Raw genomic sequence first — 19,405 nt, 5'->3', positions numbered from 1 at the left:
AATGCACCCATCCACGACCCAGCATTTCAAGATGATAATGCACCCATCCACGACCCAGCATTTTAAGATGATAATGCACCCCTCCACTGACCCAGCATTTCAAGATGATAATGCACCCCTCCACCGACCCAGCATTTCAAGGTTTTAGTTTAAGGAGTTCATTGCCACCACAATCCCTGGATCTCATTTCAATTGAGCAAATGTGGGATGAACTTGGAAGCATCTGTTTTCTCCATCCTCTGCCTACCTCTCCAATTGCGTGGAATAAAAAATGTCTGAATGGATTTGAGACACCTTCCAGCACCTTGGGAAGTTTATGCCACTTTGTGTCAAGGCTGTGATCATGGCAAACGGTAGCCCAACCCAATATTAGGAACAGGTCCTAATAAAGTGGCCAGGCAGTGTGTAATGTGAATGTATGAATATTTATAGATTTTGTTTTTCATAGCTATAATCAAGGTCATTCTAATTACACAACTGTATTTCACTCTTGGTCTCCCCTCCCCTCAGTAAGTGTGGTCTGTGGTTTTACTAAGTGTGAATACCTGCAGCCTATGCAAATGGCTTATGCACTTTGGAATATATGAGAACACAGTGACATTAGACACACGTCCCTTACCAGAAACACATGTGAAACACAGAGCACATAAGTTTTGTTTTCAGTTGTAGCAGCCAAGAAGAAGAATGACTCTTAAGAGATGAGTTCTAGACACAGCAAAATTGCTTCAAAAGCACTCGGACTCAGAAACAAGATGCTACTTCTTATCTTTATGCTGTTGTTTTCAGCGGAAGGTAAGGCCAGATAAGATTATCTAGTTGCTATGTGCTGAACACATTTTCATTTATAGCAGCCCTCTATCAGATAAAAATGTTAGTGTTATCTCGTGCTATCTGCCTTTAAACCATAACAATACCACATCAGCAAGTCACATAAAAGACTGAAAGTGGGGAGGTTTTTTGGAATATTATATATTTTTTATATAAATCATAGTTTGTAATAAAACCATTTAGAAATACTAGAAGAAACTTAAATTCAATGGCAAACTTTTTTGAAGACATTGAGAATTGATTAAGTTTGTTTTGATATTTCTAAATTCCGTACTATTGAGTGTTTAATAGTTATTGATGTAATAAAACTATGTTACAATTTATCAAACTTATCAGAGCTGCTGGTTTGCTGGTTATCAACTGGTTTTCAACTGGTTGTACGGGTTCAGGGGACTTGGTGCTGATCAGTCCAAGTAAAATAGTTCATGTAAATCAAATAAAATAGATGTCCATTTTTATGAATAAAATGAAGTTTGATAATTATGAAACCACCAATAGCCCAGAACAGTTTCTTACATATCAAACATAATTTTATTCATCAAACAGATCTAAAAACATCTATTTTATTTATTAATCTTTAAAAAAATACATTAAAATATAATTTCCTCTTAATATCCATAATAAAAGTTTACCACAGTAGACTGCATTACATCAGTCAGTTTTTTTTTCAAGCAGTGACCCAATTCAATGAAAGCACACTTTGAGCAGCAGAGTGGCAGTTGTCAGCTGCACAGGAAATGAAGGATATCCACTGGCTGTTGACAGCAATCACTTTAATCTCATGAAAACTAGGTGACCTCGATCCACAGGTCATGCACATGAGAGATGCAGCAAGTGGTCCTCCTCTCATGGCTTTCTAAATCGTTATTCTAATTTGGTATGACCTCGTTTGGAATTAACATTGCTCTTGGAGCACCTGTGCTCACATGTTTGAGGGATATACAGTATGGCATTTAAGTATGGGAGATATCTCAGTCGGAACCTGTAGTAATGTTATAAGTAGGCTTGCTCCTTTTTGATGGTTATTTTTCACAGAATATCACATGGACCCTGTTAATTGTACAGCAGGTTTCAACACTCAGTGCTGTGACGATCTCAAGCCCTGTGAAGATATCAATCACTGCACAAGTGGGCACCAGATACCGGCAAAGAAAACTACAGGTATTGTGTCTTTAGTTGTGTCTACATATTCTGTGTTTAAAGAGCATAAGAGTAGTGTGCACATGTATTAGAACACGCCACTGCTTCTGTAGTTTGGATTTGTTGTGCATATGAAATCAATCCACTGGAACTGAAAATCTGGGAAAACTGTAAAAATAGTCAACTTAGTGATTGTCTAATTTAAATGATGACTTTAATAGGCCACACATGCAGTTCATTTAAAATAGTAAGAGAAAAGGAACACAGAGCCACAAATGGTAAAATGCATGAAACTTTTTAGTTGCTTAAGATGCCTAATAAAGTATATTTCTATAACATGACTTGAAAAATGACAATAAAATGAAATGCTCACACCCAGTTTTCATGCTGGTAGGTAGATACAGTGTAAAGAATATAAGTGACACATCTTGAGGTGCTCTAATACATTTGCACATGACTGTATAGTAATTATAGATGCCCTGGATAAGGGCGTCTGCTAAGAAATAAATAATAAATAATTATCAGGTTGGAGATGTGAATCTGATAAAGGGAATGTTATTGAGTTGTAAAAAACTACATGATTACTGGACCAAAATATTCAGGCACATCCTTGAATGTCTGCTCCTTTAATACACATTCCTTTAGCCTTCGAACACGCAAAGTTACTGAACCACAGTACAAATTAATACTCACGTTATTTCTTATAGCTAATAAAATAAATTACTTTCTAGAAGGAATATGAATCCCCAAAATTAGCGCTTTGGAATATATCTGTTCTATAAATTATTAATTTGGATTATTGAGATAAATACTCTGAATTCACTGAAATATGGAATAGAACCTTCTCTTATTTTAGAGATGTGGAATTTGACTAAAATGTGTTGTTTCACATCAGTATTTAATTAATCTTTACCTGACCCTTTTATCTGGACCACTTGACTGATATCTGTGATTTGTTTATTGAACACTAGCAGATGAACTGATAATGTGAAAACAATCAAACATTAACACTGAAATACTATTACTACTACTACTAACAATAATGATGCTGTGGTCTTTCCAGAAGATTGCGAAGGCCTTTGTGGTTTAGAGTGCTATAAAAAGACAACAGACGACGACGATCCTCTCCTTTGTACCTGGAAGTCAGACACAGCCTCTCCCGAGGCTCAGTACACTCTCCACTACTGGTGAGGGAAAGAACCAGCCAGGGCAAGCATGCAACCTCGACCACTGCATTCTCCTCATTGCAACCTCGACCACTGCATTCTCCTCACTGCAACCTCGACCACTGCATTCTCCTCACTGCAACCTCGACCACTGCATTCTCCTCACTGCAACCTCGACCACTGCATTCTCCTCACTGCAACCTCAATCACTGCATTTTCCTAACTGCAACCTCCACCACTGCATTCTCCTCACTGCAACCTCAATCACTGCATTCTCCTCACTGCAACCTCGGCCACTGCATTCTCCTCACTGCAACCTCAACCACTGCATTCTCCTCACTGCAACCTCGACCACTGCATTCTCCTCACTGCAGCCTCAACCACTGCATTCTCCTCACTGCAACCTCGACCACTGCATTCTCCTCACTGCAACCTCAACCACTACATTATCCTCACTGCAACCTTGACCACTGCATTCTCCTCACTGCAACCTCGACCACTGCATTCTCCTCACTGCAACCTCGACCACTGCATTCTCCTCACTGCAACCTCGACCACTGCATTCTCCTCACTGCAACCTCGACCACTGCATTCTCCTCACTGCAACCTCGACCACTGCATTCTCCTCACTGCAACCTCGACCACTGCATTCTCCTCACTGCAACCTCGACCACTGCATTCTCCTCACTGCAACCTCGACCACTGCATTCTCCTCACTGCAACCCCGACCACTGCATTCTCCTCACTGCAACCTTGACCACTGCATTCTCCTCACTGCAACCTCGACCACTGCATTCTCCTCACTGCAACCCCGACCACTGCATTCTCCTTGCTGTTCAGATTCTATTTCTGTTTCATCACATCCTGGGGAGTTGTTAAAGCTCAAAAGTTTAAAGAACCTCAAGATATCTTTCAGAATCTCGAGCCGGTACACTCAGGTGCTTTGCTGCTTGTGCACTAGATTTAAAAACTGCTTGGAATTTTTTAAAACTATTTATTAATGTTCTAAAATAAAATCCCCATGCACCTCTGTCCATCTGAAACGGCATGCTTCACAAGGACCTCTCCACTGAGGTCAAAGGAGGGCTTCTGAAATGTAACCAGTCATGAATGAATGAAACAGAATGGTAATCTAAACAACAGGAATATATTAGTCAAGGTAATTTTGATGTTACTGACCCAGAGTTGCTTAGAAAAGTGTGACAGTCAGATTATTTGATTAGTCCATAGCAGACAGATACAATCAAAATACTCAACCAGAGAAAGCCCATTGCAAATTTGTGAAATAATCTATATATCATTGCTATGATAATTCAGATAATTAACCAATGCAACCTTATGGGAATGGTTTTAGGAATGACCACTAGGGGTGCACAACTGTAATTTCTGCAACTCTGTTGCAAAGGTATCCCTTTAATTTGACAAATAAAAATATGGAATAGACTTCTGTTAATATTCTAGTAATATATAAAAAAAAATATTAAAAATATTTAGTTTCTTAAGCAACCAAGTACCAAACAATCTGCCCTGCGGGGTCTTTTTCAAGTTGCCCTCTTCTGATGTTTTCTAGTGCTCAAGGTAAACACTGCCTTTCCTTTGATGCTGGGACCTCCACTTACTGCTGTATTAAACGAATTGACTTGCGGATGAGACTCAACATGACGTTCTGGGTTCAAGAGAGAGCAACCAATACAAACATCACATCCAGGAATATTACTGTTAATCTCACAAAAGCTGGTAAATTTCATTTCAAAAGTGTTTTTCAAACTCCACCCTTTAAAGATGGTTATCTTGGTCTGTAATAAATAAAGTACACAGTGCTAACAAAATGATCCCAGTAAATCCCACCTATATATTCTCATTTCTCATTTTGTCCTTTTTTAATGATCATTTATTTGAAGCTGTTAGAGAAAATATTTTCTGAACACTCCGTTTTCAATTCTACACTTCCGGAAAGACAGATCAGGGGGACCTTGATTGAACATTTTAAAGGAGTTGACAGTTCACTCTAACCAATACCTTAAGCGCAGTACAGAAACCAGGACCAGAGGACAGTTGGAAATTAAGTGGAGACAGACTTAGGACAGAGGGAAGGACACACAGGAGTGCTGAGGGGATGGAATGGGTTACCAAGCCATGTTGTTGATGTTAAATCACTAGGATCCTTTAAGACCTAACTTGAAAAAGTTTTAAAATGAATAATCTACTAGGAACCTTATAAGCTTAGGTGGGCCACCTGTCTGGTTCCTAACAGACCTCAGCATTGGTTCTGAAAAGATCCCAGCGATTCAGCATCAATAAGGTGGTTATGTAGCTGCTCTCTGTGTGCTGGTTACTTTTAAACAGTAATCGCTATAGTTACAACTTGAACAAAATTGTAACTAGTTACAGCTGCGATAGTCACTCCCCAGGTTTGGACTGCGCTGTTGAAGCACTTTCTGAGTTCAATGTTACACATTCGCTGTAGTCCCTAGAGGAACGTCAGTTTTTCACATAACATGTATTGCGTTACCACATTCCATTGTCATTGTCAGAAAAAGGAACCATTACACTTCCAAATGACTGAAAACCTGATAATAGCAATGCATGCAAACACTGATTTGTTCTCTTTTTTTGTGTTCATGTATATTGGCAGTGAAGCCTGACCCTCCGAAGGATTTGAAAATGAATAAATCTTCTGGAAACCTTCATCTGTCATGGAAGAAAGCAGCTAAAGAAATCGAGGGCTCCCTCAATGAGATTCACATCAGAAGATTGAATGACTCCCACTGGCACAATGTATGAAACCTGCAATCCACCCTATACAAGAATATTATATACAGCAAGACGAATGCAGAAGAGAAAGACATTGCAACATGCATCTGTACTTTAATACCATTCTATTTTGTAATCAATAGAAAAATGGTTCTGCAGAACATCCAATTTATTGGTGTGTTGCTAAACTGCACTCTGTAGAACTAGCTGGAAATGATTTCATTGAAATACTGTTATGTCATTTTAGGTAACATGTGAAACCTCAGGAAAAGAGACTCCAGGTAAGAGCACTGCAATTTCTCACAGCCAATATGTTTAAAGTGGTAAGTTCAAATTGTATCTTACCAAAAAGCTCCATTAAATGACTCTGTCATGCACATCCATTCGTTATATAGGTCTCAAATGTGCAGTTTTGAAAGAAACACATGTTATAGCAAACATGTATTTTCATTTTAAGATATATGGTACTACACTATGCTAAATAAATCTGTTTATAAGCCATGATTTTAGACTATCTTGTACTTTCTGGGTCATTGCACCTGGAGAGTCACAGTGTCCCCTTGTCTGGCTGCTTCCCCCATTCACTGACATGCTTTCAGTTAGTACCATGCTTTGACCCAGAAGACACTGCTGAGGTACAATGACCCAGGAAGTGCAAGTGAGACAGACTCCCCCTTTCCCTCTCCCTTCCAGAGCAGTGCAGTGTGCAGGTGGACAGTCAGCCAGCCTACAAGCTTCAAATTCGGACGATACTCAAGAAACATACAGAGCTGTGGGGTTTCTGGAGTGAATGGAGCAAAATTGTGTTTGTTCCTGCTGGTAAACCTTTTATTGCTGTTTTCTATAAAAAGCCTCATATTATAAATACATCACTTACATTCAAGAGCTTCTAATACAGTTTTTCTTAACAGTTTTGAATGTGTTCATTTTGTTATGGTATTCGCAATTGTTGCAAGTGTTGCCCCTCGATTTGTTATTGGACAGTGCTTTGAACTGTTTTAAGAGTTTCAAACACTGTCCTAGGTCATATGAATTTCTTTTATACAACTCAATATTTGACCATGGCACTCGGAATGGGGCTAGAATGGCTACTTATTTGCCAAAGTCGAATAGTCAAGGTAAGAAGACATTTCTTTACACAGAGAGTGGTGAGGGTATGGAATGGGTTGTCTAGCCATTCCTTACACAGAGAGTGGTGAGGGTATGGAATGGGTTGCCTAGCCATTCCTTACACAGAGAGTGGTGAGGGTATGGAATGGGTTGCCTAGCCATTCCTTACACAGAGAGTGGTGAGGGTATGGAATGGGTTGCTTAGCCATTCCTTACACAGAGAGTGGTGAGGGTATGGAATGGGTTGCCTAGCCATTCCTTACACAGAGAGTGGTGAGGGTATGGAATGGGTTGCCTAGCCATTCCTTACACAGAGAGTGGTGAGGGTATGGAATGGGTTGCCTAGCCATTCCTTACACAGAGAGTGGTGAGGGTATGGAATGGGTTGCCTAGCCATTCCTTACACAGAGAGTGGTGAGGGTATGGAATGGGTTGCCTAGCCACAACGTTGCAGCTGAATAATTGGGATCCTATAACCTGACTAGAGTTCTGTGATCAATCAGCTGCTAGGAACCGGACGAGCACTGATGGGCTGAACAGCCTCCTCTCATTCATAACTTTTCTTCTGCTCTTATTACAATCAGAGTTTCTGAACCTGTTGTGTGTTTTTCGTTCTCTTGTACAGAAATTCAAGAGCCTCCACAGTTGCAGTTTGTGTTAAGGAAACTGGAATCCAGTGGCACCCGATCATTGAATCTAAAATGGACGGTAACAAAAAAGATTGAAAATATAGTACTATTTTCTGTCCTGCTTAATTCTGCATTTACAACACATTCATTAAGGCTACTTAACGCTGGGTAACTACGAGCTAGAGCATGACTGGGACTCCTAGCGATGAACACATTTACTGTACCAATTGAGATCAAGTAGATCATATAATGTTGTAGCATTTAAGCAAAAAGGTTGGGGAGATGTCGTGGAGATTTTGTTTCCAGAGTTCATGAAATAAAAGAAAAGAAGTTAAAACTAAGAGTTGTAACTAACAAAATAATCCATAAATTTTACCTGTTCTTTACTTTCATTTGTTATTCACTGTCAAATGTTCAGTTTTGAAAGAAACACACGTTATAGCAAGCATGTATTATAAAACCTGATATCTGGTGCTACATTAGGTTAAAAAAAGGTTTCTATGTTGTATTACACTGTGTGGGTCATGTTACTGGCTGAGCAGTCCGTACGGGAGGTAATGACAGAAAAGAAGCCATTGAAAGGGTAGGGAAAATGTCTCCCTCCAGGTGGAGTTACCAAGCAAGTGCAACACTAAAAGCATGGCTTCCTAACAGGTACTTTACTTGTACTGTACTCTGACACGTGTTCCTTTCATTGGAACGGTGGACGGGTGATACTGATTATCATCTTCAAAGCAGCCACTGTCAGCAGGGTACAGCTGCAGCATTGTTGGGTGAATCTTGATGTTTAACTAAACTATTTGTTCAGCCTTTCCAGAATAATGAAGGGATTCTGACCATCTTTACATTGTCTTCTCCAGGCTCCTCACAATGCTATGGATTCTCTAGGGAAGATGAAGTATATCCTAACCATCAGTATGTTGCCTAAAGAATGCAGAACACCTCTGAAATTAAAAATAAACACAACAGAACATACCATGAACATCTTTAATGCAGGATACAGAGTGTCGCTGGTTGCGTTCAACAAAGTCGGACAATCCCCAAAGCAAACTGTTTTCATCTCCCCTGATCACACAGGTAAGAGCATGATTCTCATCTCCCCCGATCACACAGGTAAGAGCATGATTCTCATCTCTCCCGATCACACAGGTAAGAGCATGATTCTCATCTCCCCCGATCACACAGGTAAGAGCATGATTCTCATCTCCTCCGATCACACAGGTAAGAGCATGATTCTCATCTCCCCTGATCACACAGGTAAGAGCATGATTCTCATCTCTCCCGATCACACAGGTAAGAGCATGATTCTCATCTCCCCCGATCACACAGGTAAGAGCATGATTCTCATCTCCCCCGATCACACAGGTAAGAGCATGATTCTCATCTCCCCTGATCACACAGGTAAGAGCATGATTCTCATCTCCCCCGATCACACAGGTAAGAGCATGATTCTCATCTCCCTTGATCGCACAGGTAAGAGCATGATTCTCATCTCCCCTGATCGCACAGGTAAGAGCATGATTCTCATCTCCCCTGATTGCACAGGTAAGAGCATGATCTGTATACATGACAATGCTTGTAAGAGAAACCCTGTAAAAGTTGAGTATTTATTTCAATGTATTGCTGAAATGCAGACACCACACGACACTGCAAAAGTAAAATAATGAGTTTTGAGTTTCTTATAAACACTGTAGGGAGTTCTGTAACACAAATGTATAAAAAAAATAAAGACTGAAGTATAATATTTGACTAAGTGCAATAATAATAATAAACACTCAGCAAACATCAGAAAAAGGTAAGGGGACAGTAAAATAAAAACCTAGTCATTTGAAGGAAGAACGAATGTGAGTCAAATAAGTGAGTTAAAATAGAATAGGTCGACTAAATAAACTTAATAATAAATATTAATAAAACATGTGTTTGATAATGTCTGCTACTCTTTGTGAACATATTGTTTTGTAAGACTTTGCTGTTTAAAACTGTCCATCTGAAACCGCCCACGCTTCACAATCACTTCACAATCACGTGACATGTGATCAGTGGACTGCCAGTTTCTGACTGTCACGTTACTGTACCTTAGTAGTTGACTATTCGGTGCTACCCCTAACTTGAACTGCATCCAAAGCAGAATGCCATCTCTACACCCTTATGCTAATAGTTTCTTCTATTCTCCTTTTAAAAGAAGTGTGTCGAGCGAATCTCACCATGGTGATAGACAGGATCCGGCAGGAACAGCATTGCAAGAAAATATGCGTTCAGTGCCAAGATGTGCTGGAAACGCAGCCATCGGGATCCTGTGGCACTTACACTGGTAATAAAAGACACATCATGAAAGAGATCTTCGGTAAGGCTGGTACTGTACTCGGAAATGATCTGCTGTTTTGAATCATTATTGCCAACATAGTGAAACTTTCCTTTTAAGGCCAAAATACCAGTAATTACAGTAAATGTTATCTAATATATATTGCCATCATTCTGTAGGCCTCACATTTTCCTATACAGAACACCCACAAATTATAGTAAAGGTGCATTTGATTTTTGTTATGGTATCTGAGCCACAGTGTCTTTACTATTATATAATAAACACTATGGATATAGATGTACATTTTTGGGGCGGGTGTACACAAAAGGCTTGTGTACATTGCAGTTATACTGCCTTTCCTGATCAAATCTCTTGTATATTTTTAAATTATCTATTCAGGGACACCAAGATATTTAGTGAGCAAGTAGTCTGAGTGAAGTTATCTGGCAACAAACTCCCCATCCCCAGCTGTGCTGCTTTCCAAATAAAAGGAGAACATTTCAGGAGACCATTCTACTTGTGAGATGTCTTGCTCATTAAAATATTTAGCATATTTTTTAAATAGGAGACACTTATATATTCAGTCTATTTAGTGAGGAAAAATGGGCAATACAATCCTCACCCCTAATCTTGTTTTAAATCATACACACACACACACACACACACACACACACACAGGTGATTCATAATTTGCACAGTAGGGACTGTGAATACAGAGGAATTGCAGCATCCAGCCTCTTTTATACCTGAACACCCCTCTGTTGGGCAAACAGTGCACCACAGAGCATCTGTCAGACATTCTCCTTTGCATATCATCCTCCACGTACCCTGCAGTTTCCGCGATGCTCCCACAATGTTGCTCCAGTTATACATCACCCTGTATATATCTCTAACATTATTAAGATTAAACAACGCTTTGAAAAATGTAAATAAACTCCTTATTTTCTCTAAAACAGTTTTGAGAACTGCAAGCTTGATTGAATTAATCAAAATGGACCTTAACCACCCTTAAACCCTGTTTTGTGATTTTCTTCTGTTTTTTTTTTAGGTAATATGAAGAATCTCACACGATACCGAATCACAGTTCATTGTTTAAAGAAGCTTAAAACTCGAACATATGAAGTGTATTTAACAGAAGGAAGTACGTTGTACAAATCTTTTAAAGTCAATAATAAACACTACAAGGGGCCATTCAGTCCCTTATAAAAGTCTACCATAGTAAAAGAGTAGTAAAGGTTATAGCACAGTGAAAGCATGGCACAGCATAGGCAAGCCTTGCAAAGCACAGAGCGGTACGGTAAAGCATATTAAATAATCTTGACAAACCATGGTAAACTATGGTCAATGCACAGCAAAAGCAATTGGGGGTGGACTGCACAGATCTATTTTGCAATTTAGATCTAACAATGTTTAGATCATTTGAAAAGCCATGAAAAAGCCATAAAATGAGTTGACTAATTTGTTGATTTCTAACTGTTGGTTGGTTTCATAGCTCCCAAGAGTGGCCCGAGGAACATTTCCGTGCAGGCAACTCATAATTCAGTCCTGGTCACATGGCACCCAATTCCGATTGAAGCCTGCAAGGGGTTTCTGCTAAAATACCGCCTCTATTATTCTGCTGGGAATGAGAGGAACCAAACACAAGGTATACATTGAGCTCAGCTTTACAAGCATCGCAGATAAAGATACATTCCAGGGAATCTCCCCTGATATACATTACCATCACTTCATGGCTCTCAGATTTTGATATATGAAAAAGGCACACATTATGGCAAAGTGAAGACTATGTATGGAATACTTCCTACAGACACCTCAATGCTACACCGGTCACCTGTGTAAAGCGAAGGAAACAAAACAAAACCCAGACGTATCGTTACACAGATACCAAAAAAATAAAAACAACATTCCACAAGAGAGCGCTTTGCACTATCCATGCATTATTTGCTAAACATTTTTGACTGCATATACTGTATATTCATATACATATTATACACGAACATAGAGTCGCAGACAAAAGTATTGGCACCTAAGCTTCATATCATATTAAGGATAAGCATTTAGTAAACTTTAACCACTGTTTAATAAAACAAAAAGCAAAATAACACAATTTCTAGTAATTAAACAAATAATGTATTATGGTTTTCAGACATTTCTGATAATTCTTAACCAGTACAGTATGTTACATCTTGTTGGTGAAATCTGGGCCCATTCTGTCTTGCATATTTCCTTCAGCTCAGACAGATTGGATATACAATGCTTGGCTACAGCTTTTTTCAGATCAGTCCAAAGCATTTCTATTGGCTTGAGATCTGGTGATTGCAAAGGTCATTCTAGAACTTGTCTCTTCATTTTTTTCAAGAATTCCACAGTTGACTTAGCTGTATGCTTTGGGTCGTTGTCGTGTTGGAAGACAAACTCTCTGCCAATCAGCCTTTGAGCAGATGGAATCATTGTACTGTGTAGAATGTTTTGATACATGGCTGCGTTCATTCGATCTTCAATCACATGAATGTCTCCAGTCCCTGAACTGCTAAAACACCCCCATATCATGATCACACCACCTGCAAGGTTTTCTTCATTGAAGGCTTTCCCTTTTTTACTGTGGTCCATTTTTGGGGAAAAGTTCAATTTTAGTCTAATTGGACCAAAGAATTTTGTTGAAGAATGCTTCAGATTTTCTGTTTATATTTCTTGGCAAATTTTAGATGGTTTGTTTTATGAAAAGTGGTTTGCAGTGAGGTCTGCATGTATACAGCTCTTCTGTGTTCAGATACAGTGAGGTCTGTGTGTATACAGCTCTTCTGTGTTCAGATACAGTGAGGTCTGCCTGTATACAACTCTTCTGTGTTCAGATACAGTGAGGTCTGTGTGTATACAACTCTTCTGTGTTCAGATACAGTGAGGTCTGCATGTATACAGCTCTTCTGTGTTCAGATACAGTGAGGTCTGCCTGTATACAACTCTTCTGTGTTCAGGTACAGCGAGGTCTGTGTGTATACAACTCTTCTGTGTTCAGATACAGCGAGGTCTGCCTGTATACAACTCTTCTGTGTTCAGATACAGCGAGGTCTGCCTGTATACAACTCTTCTGTGTTCAGATACAGTGAGGTCTGCGTGTATACAACTCTTCTGTGTTCAGATACAGTGAGGTCTGTGTGTATACAACTCTTCTGTGTTCAGATACAGTGAGGTCTGCGTGTATACAACTCTTCTGTGTTCAGATACAGCGAGGTCTGTGTGTATACAACTCTTCTGTGTTCAGGTGCAGCAAGGTCTGCGTGTATACAACTCTTCTGTGTTCAGATACAGCGAGGTCTGTGTGTATACAACTCTTCTGTGTTCAGATACAGTGAGGTCTGCGTGTATACAACTCTTCTGTGTTCAGATACAGTGAGGTCTGCCTGTATACAACTCTTCTGTGTTCAGATACAGCGAGGTCTGCCTGTATACAACTCTTCTGTGTTCAGATACAGCGAGGTCTGTGTGTATACAACTCTTCTGTGTTCAGATACAGCGAGGTCTGCCTGTATACAACTCTTCTGTGTTCAGATACAGCGAGGTCTGCCTGTATACAACTCTTCTGTGTTCAGGTGCAGTGAGGTCTGCGTGTATACAACTCTTCTGTGTTCAGATACAGTGAGGTCTGTGTGTATACAACTCTTCTGTGTTCAGATACAGTGAGGTCTGCGTGTATACAACTCTTCTGTGTTCAGATACAGCGAGGTCTGTGTGTATACAACTCTTCTGTGTTCAGGTGCAGCGAGGTCTGCGTGTATACAACTCTTCTGTGTTCAGGTGCAGCGAGGTCTGCGTGTATACAACTCTTCTGTGTTCAGATACAGCGAGGTCTGTGTGTATACAACTCTTCTGTGTTCAGGTGCAGCGAGGTCTGCGTGTATACAACTCTTCTGTGTTCAGATACAGCGAGGTCTGCGTGTATACAACTCTTCTGTGTTCAGATACAGCGAGGTCTGTGTGTATACAACTCTTCTGTGTTCAGGTGCAGTGAGGTCTGTGTGTATACAACTCTTCTGTGTTCAGATACAGTGAGGTCTGTGTGTATACAACTCTTCTGTGTTCAGATACAGTGAGGTCTGCGTGTATACAACTCTTCTGTGTTCAGGTGCAGCGAGGTCTGCCTGTATACAACTCTTCTGTGTTCAGGTGCAGCGAGGTCTGTGTGTATACAACTCTTCTGTGTTCAGATACAGCGAGGTCTGCGTGTATACAACTCTTCTGTGTTCAGGTGCAGCGAGGTCTGTGTGTATACAACTCTTCTGTGTTCAGGTGCAGCGAGGTCTGTGTGTATACAACTCTTCTGTGTTCAGATACAGCGAGGTCTGCCTGTATACAACTCTTCTGTGTTCAGATACAGTGAGGTCTGCGTGTATACAACTCTTCTGTGTTCAGGTGCAGCGAGGTCTGTGTGTATACAACTCTTCTGTGTTCAGATACAGCGAGGTCTGTGTGTATACAACTCTTCTGTGTTCAGATACAGCGAGGTCTGTGTGTATAGAACTCTTCTGTGTTCAGGTGCAGCAAGGTCTGCGTGTATACAACTCTTCTGTGTTCAGATACAGTGAGGTCTGCCTGTATACAACTCTTCTGTGTTCAGATACAGCGAGGTCTGCCTGTATACAACTCTTCTGTGTTCAGATACAGCGAGGTCTGTGTGTATACAACTCTTCTGTGTTCAGATACAGTGAGGTCTGTGTGTATACAACTCTTCTGTGTTCAGATGCCTTGTGTAGTTCTTTCCTACACTGTTATGAATGATGCTTCTAAATTTTCCTTTAAGTCCTTAAGTTTTTATAAAGATTGTTTGTCAAAGTATCAAAAATTGTGCATTTTCGTCTTAGTCATATTAATTAGTGGTGAATGTTCAATAAATGCTTGTATTGCTTTCTTCAATGATCTTATATTAAGTGTAGGGTGTGTAACAGGGTGATGAGTTACGTGCATGGGTCGTCACTGAATAATAATGAGTCAGACACAGAGCAGTGGGTGTTGGCACACCGCACAGGCGCGCAGATTAATTAACACAGGCCCCGACGCAGTTTACCAACAGTGGTAATCCTAGCGAGGGATTTAATAAATAAAACAAAACAAAACAAAGCTAAAAATAAACAGTTGCCACACAAGGCGAGGGCTAGTCTCAATAAAAGAGGACTTCCAGGAACCTACTAGACTACAAAAACCCTCTCTATACACTGTTTGTGACCAACCTCCCCTAAACTAACCTACTGCTGTTGCTCCCGAAGTCCCGGCCTCCCAGCGACTCTGGGTCTTTACCACAGTCCTGGCTGAGCAGAGCCTTCACAGGCACCGTCTTGCAGGTGCAGGGTTCCGTTGTAGTTATCCGGCAGAGCGGACGCTCTCCTCCTTGATGTCCTCGAGCTGTGGAGCAGACGCTTCCTGAGCTCCACGAAGCCTCCTCGCGCACGCCCCCCAGCCAATCCGCACCTCCCGATCAGCTCAGCGCTGGGTGAGCCTAACTGCTCAATTGGTTGCTCATCAACGCGTCTCCTGTTCCACGTCCCAGCTGCACACATCTGCACTGGAACCAGCGACAGGGCTCTCCCTGTCACAGGTGCCAATACTTTTGTCATTACATGAGAGTAGCTGTTATCTACTAAATGCTAATATTTGACTCTGCTTTCTCTAAGATAAAATTAGATAGTCGTGGTGGGGACCAAACAAGACGTAGCCACACTGTAATATATGAGCTTTCAGTGCTTTTCCTATTGGCTGAAGTGTAATGCTGGCTCACGGGATCAGCCTATTTGCACCCCCCCCAGTGCATCAGCACACACAACGCCAGCGATGTTGGCTCCAGGGGTACAGCCTCCCTAGCGCCTCAGCATGGCAGCCGTGTGGAATGGGCTGGGTGGGGCACTTCTTAAGGGTCATCAGGTGGGCACCTCCCATCTTCAGTGTTACGTCGACTAGCCCACAACACCTCAGGAAAACTTGACATTGATCCACAGAATCCTCCCATGGCTTTAATGTCGGGTACGTTCCTTCAATGGGAACTTGCTAGAAACTTGTGAATGGAACGTTTTGAAATGACGCTAATGGGTTAAAATACATTGTAACTATATAGACCTGCTGTGTTTGTCATGGTTCTCTTCTCCATTACATCAGAACATTACACTGATATATCTCAGCTTTCCAAAAGAAGGTTTTGATTTTGACCCCAGTTTGTTGTGTTAATAAATAACTTGCTGTGCTCTTCCCCATGCTTGTCTGTCACCCAGTTGCTGAAGTAGATGGGGAGATGACAGAGTATGAAATCAAGAACCTGTCTTCAAATACTGTGTACAAGCTGGAGATAACAGGGACCACCGCTCAGGGGGAGGGAGTGCGTAGCACCAGACACTTTCAAACATTGTACAGAGGTATCAGCATTATTATTATTATTATTATTATTATTATTATTATTATTATTATTATTATTATTATTATTATTATTGTTGATTAGTAATTGGGATAGTCTACTGCATTCATTGTGCATGTCTTGCTTGATCCTAACAAGATCCTTGCATTTGTATTTGCATGTGTGACAGGGTAGCGTCATGGCCCAAGCTGTTACAGGCAGGAAAGAGACCCAGAGACAGATAGGAGACTCAGAGACAGAAAGAGACCCAGAGACAGAAAGAGACTCAGAGACAGAAAGAGACTCAGAGACAGAGACAGATAGGAGACTCAGAGACAGAAAGAGACCCAGAGACAGAAAGAGACTCAGAGACAGAGACAGATAGGAGACTCAGAGACAGAAAGAGACCCAGAGACAGATAGAGACTCAGAGACAGAGACAGATAGGAGACTCAGAGACAGAAAGAGACTCAGAGACAGAGACAGAAAGGAGACCCAGAGACAGATAGAGACTCAGAGACAGATAGGAGACTCAGAGACAGATAGAGACTCAGAGACAGAAAGAGACCCAGAGACAGATAGGAGACTCAGAGACAGATAGAGACTCAGAGACAGAGACAGAAAGAGACTCAGAGACAGATAGAGACTCAGAGACAGAAAGAGACCCAGAGACAGAGACAGATAGGAGACTCAGAGACAGAAAGAGACTCAGAGACAGAAAGAGACCCAGAGACAGATAGAGACTCAGAGACAGAAAGAGACTCAAAGACAGATAGAGACTCAGAGACAGAAAGAGACCCAGAGACAGAGACATATAGGAGACTCAGAGACAGAAAGAGACCCAGAGACAGATAGAGACTCAGAGACAGAAAGAGACCCAGAGACAGAGACAGATAGAGACTCAGAGACAGAAAGAGACCCAGAGACAGATAGAGACCCAGAGACAGATAGAGACTCAGAGACAGAAAGAGACTCGGAGACAGATAGAGACTCAGAGACAGAGACAGATAGGACACTCAGAGACAGAAAGAGACCCAGAGACAGATAGAGACCCAGAGACAGATAGAGACCCAGAGACAGAGACAGATAGGAGACTCAGAGACAGATAGGAGACTCAGATACAGATAGGAGACTCAGAGACAGAAAGAGACCCAGAGACAGATAGGAGACTCAGAGACAGAAAGAGACCCAGAGACAGAAAGAGACTCAAAGACAGATAGAGACTCAGAGACAGAAAGAGACCCAGAGACAGAGACAGATAGAGACTCAGAGACAGAAAGAGACCCAGAGACAGATAGAGACCCAGAGACAGATAGAGACTCAGAGACAGAAAGAGACTCGGAGACAGATAGAGACTCAGAGACAGAGACAGATAGGACACTCAGAGACAAAAAGAGACCCAGAGACAGATAGAGACCCAGAGACAGATAGAGACCCAGAGACAGAGACAGATAGGAGACTCAGAGACAGATAGGAGACTCAGAGACAGAAAGAGACCCAGAGACAGATAGGAGACTCAGAGACAGAAAGAGACCCAGAGACAGAAAGAGACTCAGAGACAGAGACAGAAAGGAGACTCAGAGACAGATAGGAGACCCAGAGACAGATAGGAGACTCAGAGACAGAAAGAGACCCAGAGACAGATAGAGACTCAGAGACAGAGACAGATAGGAGACTCAGAGACAGAAAGAGACTCAGAGACAGAGACAGAAAGGAGACCCAGAGACAGATAGAGACTCAGAGACAGAGACAGAAAGAGACTCAGAGACAGATAGAGACTCAGAGACAGAAAGAGACCCAGAGACAGAGACAGATAGGAGACTCAGAGACAGAAAGAGACTCAGAGACAGAAAGAGACCCAGAGACAGATAGAGACTCAGAGACAGAAAGAGACTCAAAGACAGATATAGACTCAGAGACAGAAAGAGACCCAGAGACAGAAAGAGACTCAGAGACAGAGACATATAGGAGACTCAGAGACAGAAAGAGACCCAGAGACAGATAGAGACTCAGAGACAGAAAGAGACCCAGAGACAGAGACAGATAGAGACTCAGAGACAGAAAGAGACCCAGAGACAGATAGAGACTCAGAGACAGAGACAGAAAGGAGACTCAGAGACGATAGGAGACTCAGATACAGATAGGAGACTCAGAGACAGAAAGAGACCCAGAGACAGATAGAGACTCAGAGACAGAAAGGAGACCCAGAGACAGATAGAGACTCAGAGACAGAAAGGAGACCCAGAGACAGATAGAGACTCAGAGACAGAGACAGAAAGGAGACTCAGAGACAGAAAGAGACTCGGAGACAGATAGAGACTCAGAGACAGAAAGAGACCCAGAGACAGATAGAGACCCAGAGACAGATAGAGACCCAGAGACAGAGACAGATAGGAGACTCAGAGACAGAAAGAGACCCAGAGACAGATAGAGACTCAGAGACAGAGACAGATAGGAGACTCAGAGACAGAAAGAGACTCGGAGACAGATAGAGACTCAGAGACAGAAGGAGACTCAGAGACAGAAAGAGACTCAGAGAGAGAAAGAGACAGAAACAGAAAGAGACTCAGGTTCCTTTTATACATGTGGCCACTCCCCAGTTAGCATCAATGACCTAACTGGGGAATGGCCACACCTGTGATTGCTGGCAGGGACAGATTTAACCCCATCCCTGCCAACCTGGCATTCCCACACACACACACTGTTTAGAGCAGCAGGGCTTCTGCCCTGTCACAGTATGAAAATAATGTTATCCAGAAACTAGTATACATCTTTAGATTCAGATTAAAAGAATAATTGTATACCCTGTAATAACGGTCAGTGTGTGTTTTGTATAATTCTCTATTGCTGTTTCTACTTACTAACTAATGTCATTTTGCTCTTTTGAAAAGTCAAAATCCTCTTACTATCACTTCTATAATCACTTCATATATTCATTTCTTGTATTTAATGGAAATCAAGTTTTACATACTGTAGCAGTAGTATTGGCTGTTTTAGATTGTGGTTGGAGCAGGTCAGTAATGGGACTTGGATTCATATAATACTACCATTGCATAGCAGGGGGATCTGTTCCAGGGTTTCTATTAGCCTTTGATACAGGT

At 41.4% G+C, this 19,405-nt stretch overlaps 1 protein-coding gene and 1 long non-coding RNA gene across 2 annotated transcripts; both read left to right on the top strand.

Moving 5' to 3' along the window:
- Window positions 1-626: 626 nt before the first annotated feature.
- Window positions 627-8,960, top strand: LOC131721829 (interleukin-12 receptor subunit beta-1-like). The gene is made up of 10 exons (XM_059014820.1): window positions 627-792; window positions 1,894-1,989; window positions 3,032-3,155; window positions 4,705-4,871; window positions 5,770-5,912; window positions 6,136-6,169; window positions 6,582-6,707; window positions 7,624-7,706; window positions 8,488-8,812; window positions 8,926-8,960. Exons 1-10 carry the CDS (start codon window positions 699-701, stop codon window positions 8,958-8,960), a joined length of 1,227 nt encoding a protein of 408 aa, XP_058870803.1. The 5' UTR covers window positions 627-698.
- Window positions 8,961-8,969: 9 nt separating this feature from the next.
- On the top strand, window positions 8,970-11,486 carry LOC131721895 (uncharacterized). Its single transcript, XR_009319959.1, has 3 exons — window positions 8,970-9,971; window positions 10,978-11,070; window positions 11,422-11,486. It is a non-coding gene; the product is annotated as an uncharacterized LOC131721895 (long non-coding RNA).
- Window positions 11,487-19,405: the final 7,919 nt, after the last annotated feature.

The sequence above is a fragment of the Acipenser ruthenus genome, chromosome 49 (assembly GCF_902713425.1).
Source record: "Acipenser ruthenus chromosome 49, fAciRut3.2 maternal haplotype, whole genome shotgun sequence".
Lineage (NCBI taxonomy): Eukaryota > Metazoa > Chordata > Actinopteri > Acipenseriformes > Acipenseridae > Acipenser > Acipenser ruthenus.
The sequence above is the reverse complement of the archived record's forward strand: the minus strand, read 5'-3'. Positions and strand labels throughout refer to the sequence as shown.

Excerpts from the sequence above, each read along its gene's own strand:
- LOC131721829 (XM_059014820.1), top strand. The coding sequence starts at position 699 with ATGAGTTCTAGACACAGCAAAATTGCTTCAAAAGCACTCGGACTCAGA. Across the intron at positions 6,170-6,581 it reads CTCAGGAAAAGAGACTCCAG|AGCAGTGCAGTGTGCAGGTG; the intron begins GTAAGAGCACTG and ends TCTCCCTTCCAG. Across the intron at positions 6,708-7,623 it reads AATTGTGTTTGTTCCTGCTG|AAATTCAAGAGCCTCCACAG; the intron begins GTAAACCTTTTA and ends TCTCTTGTACAG.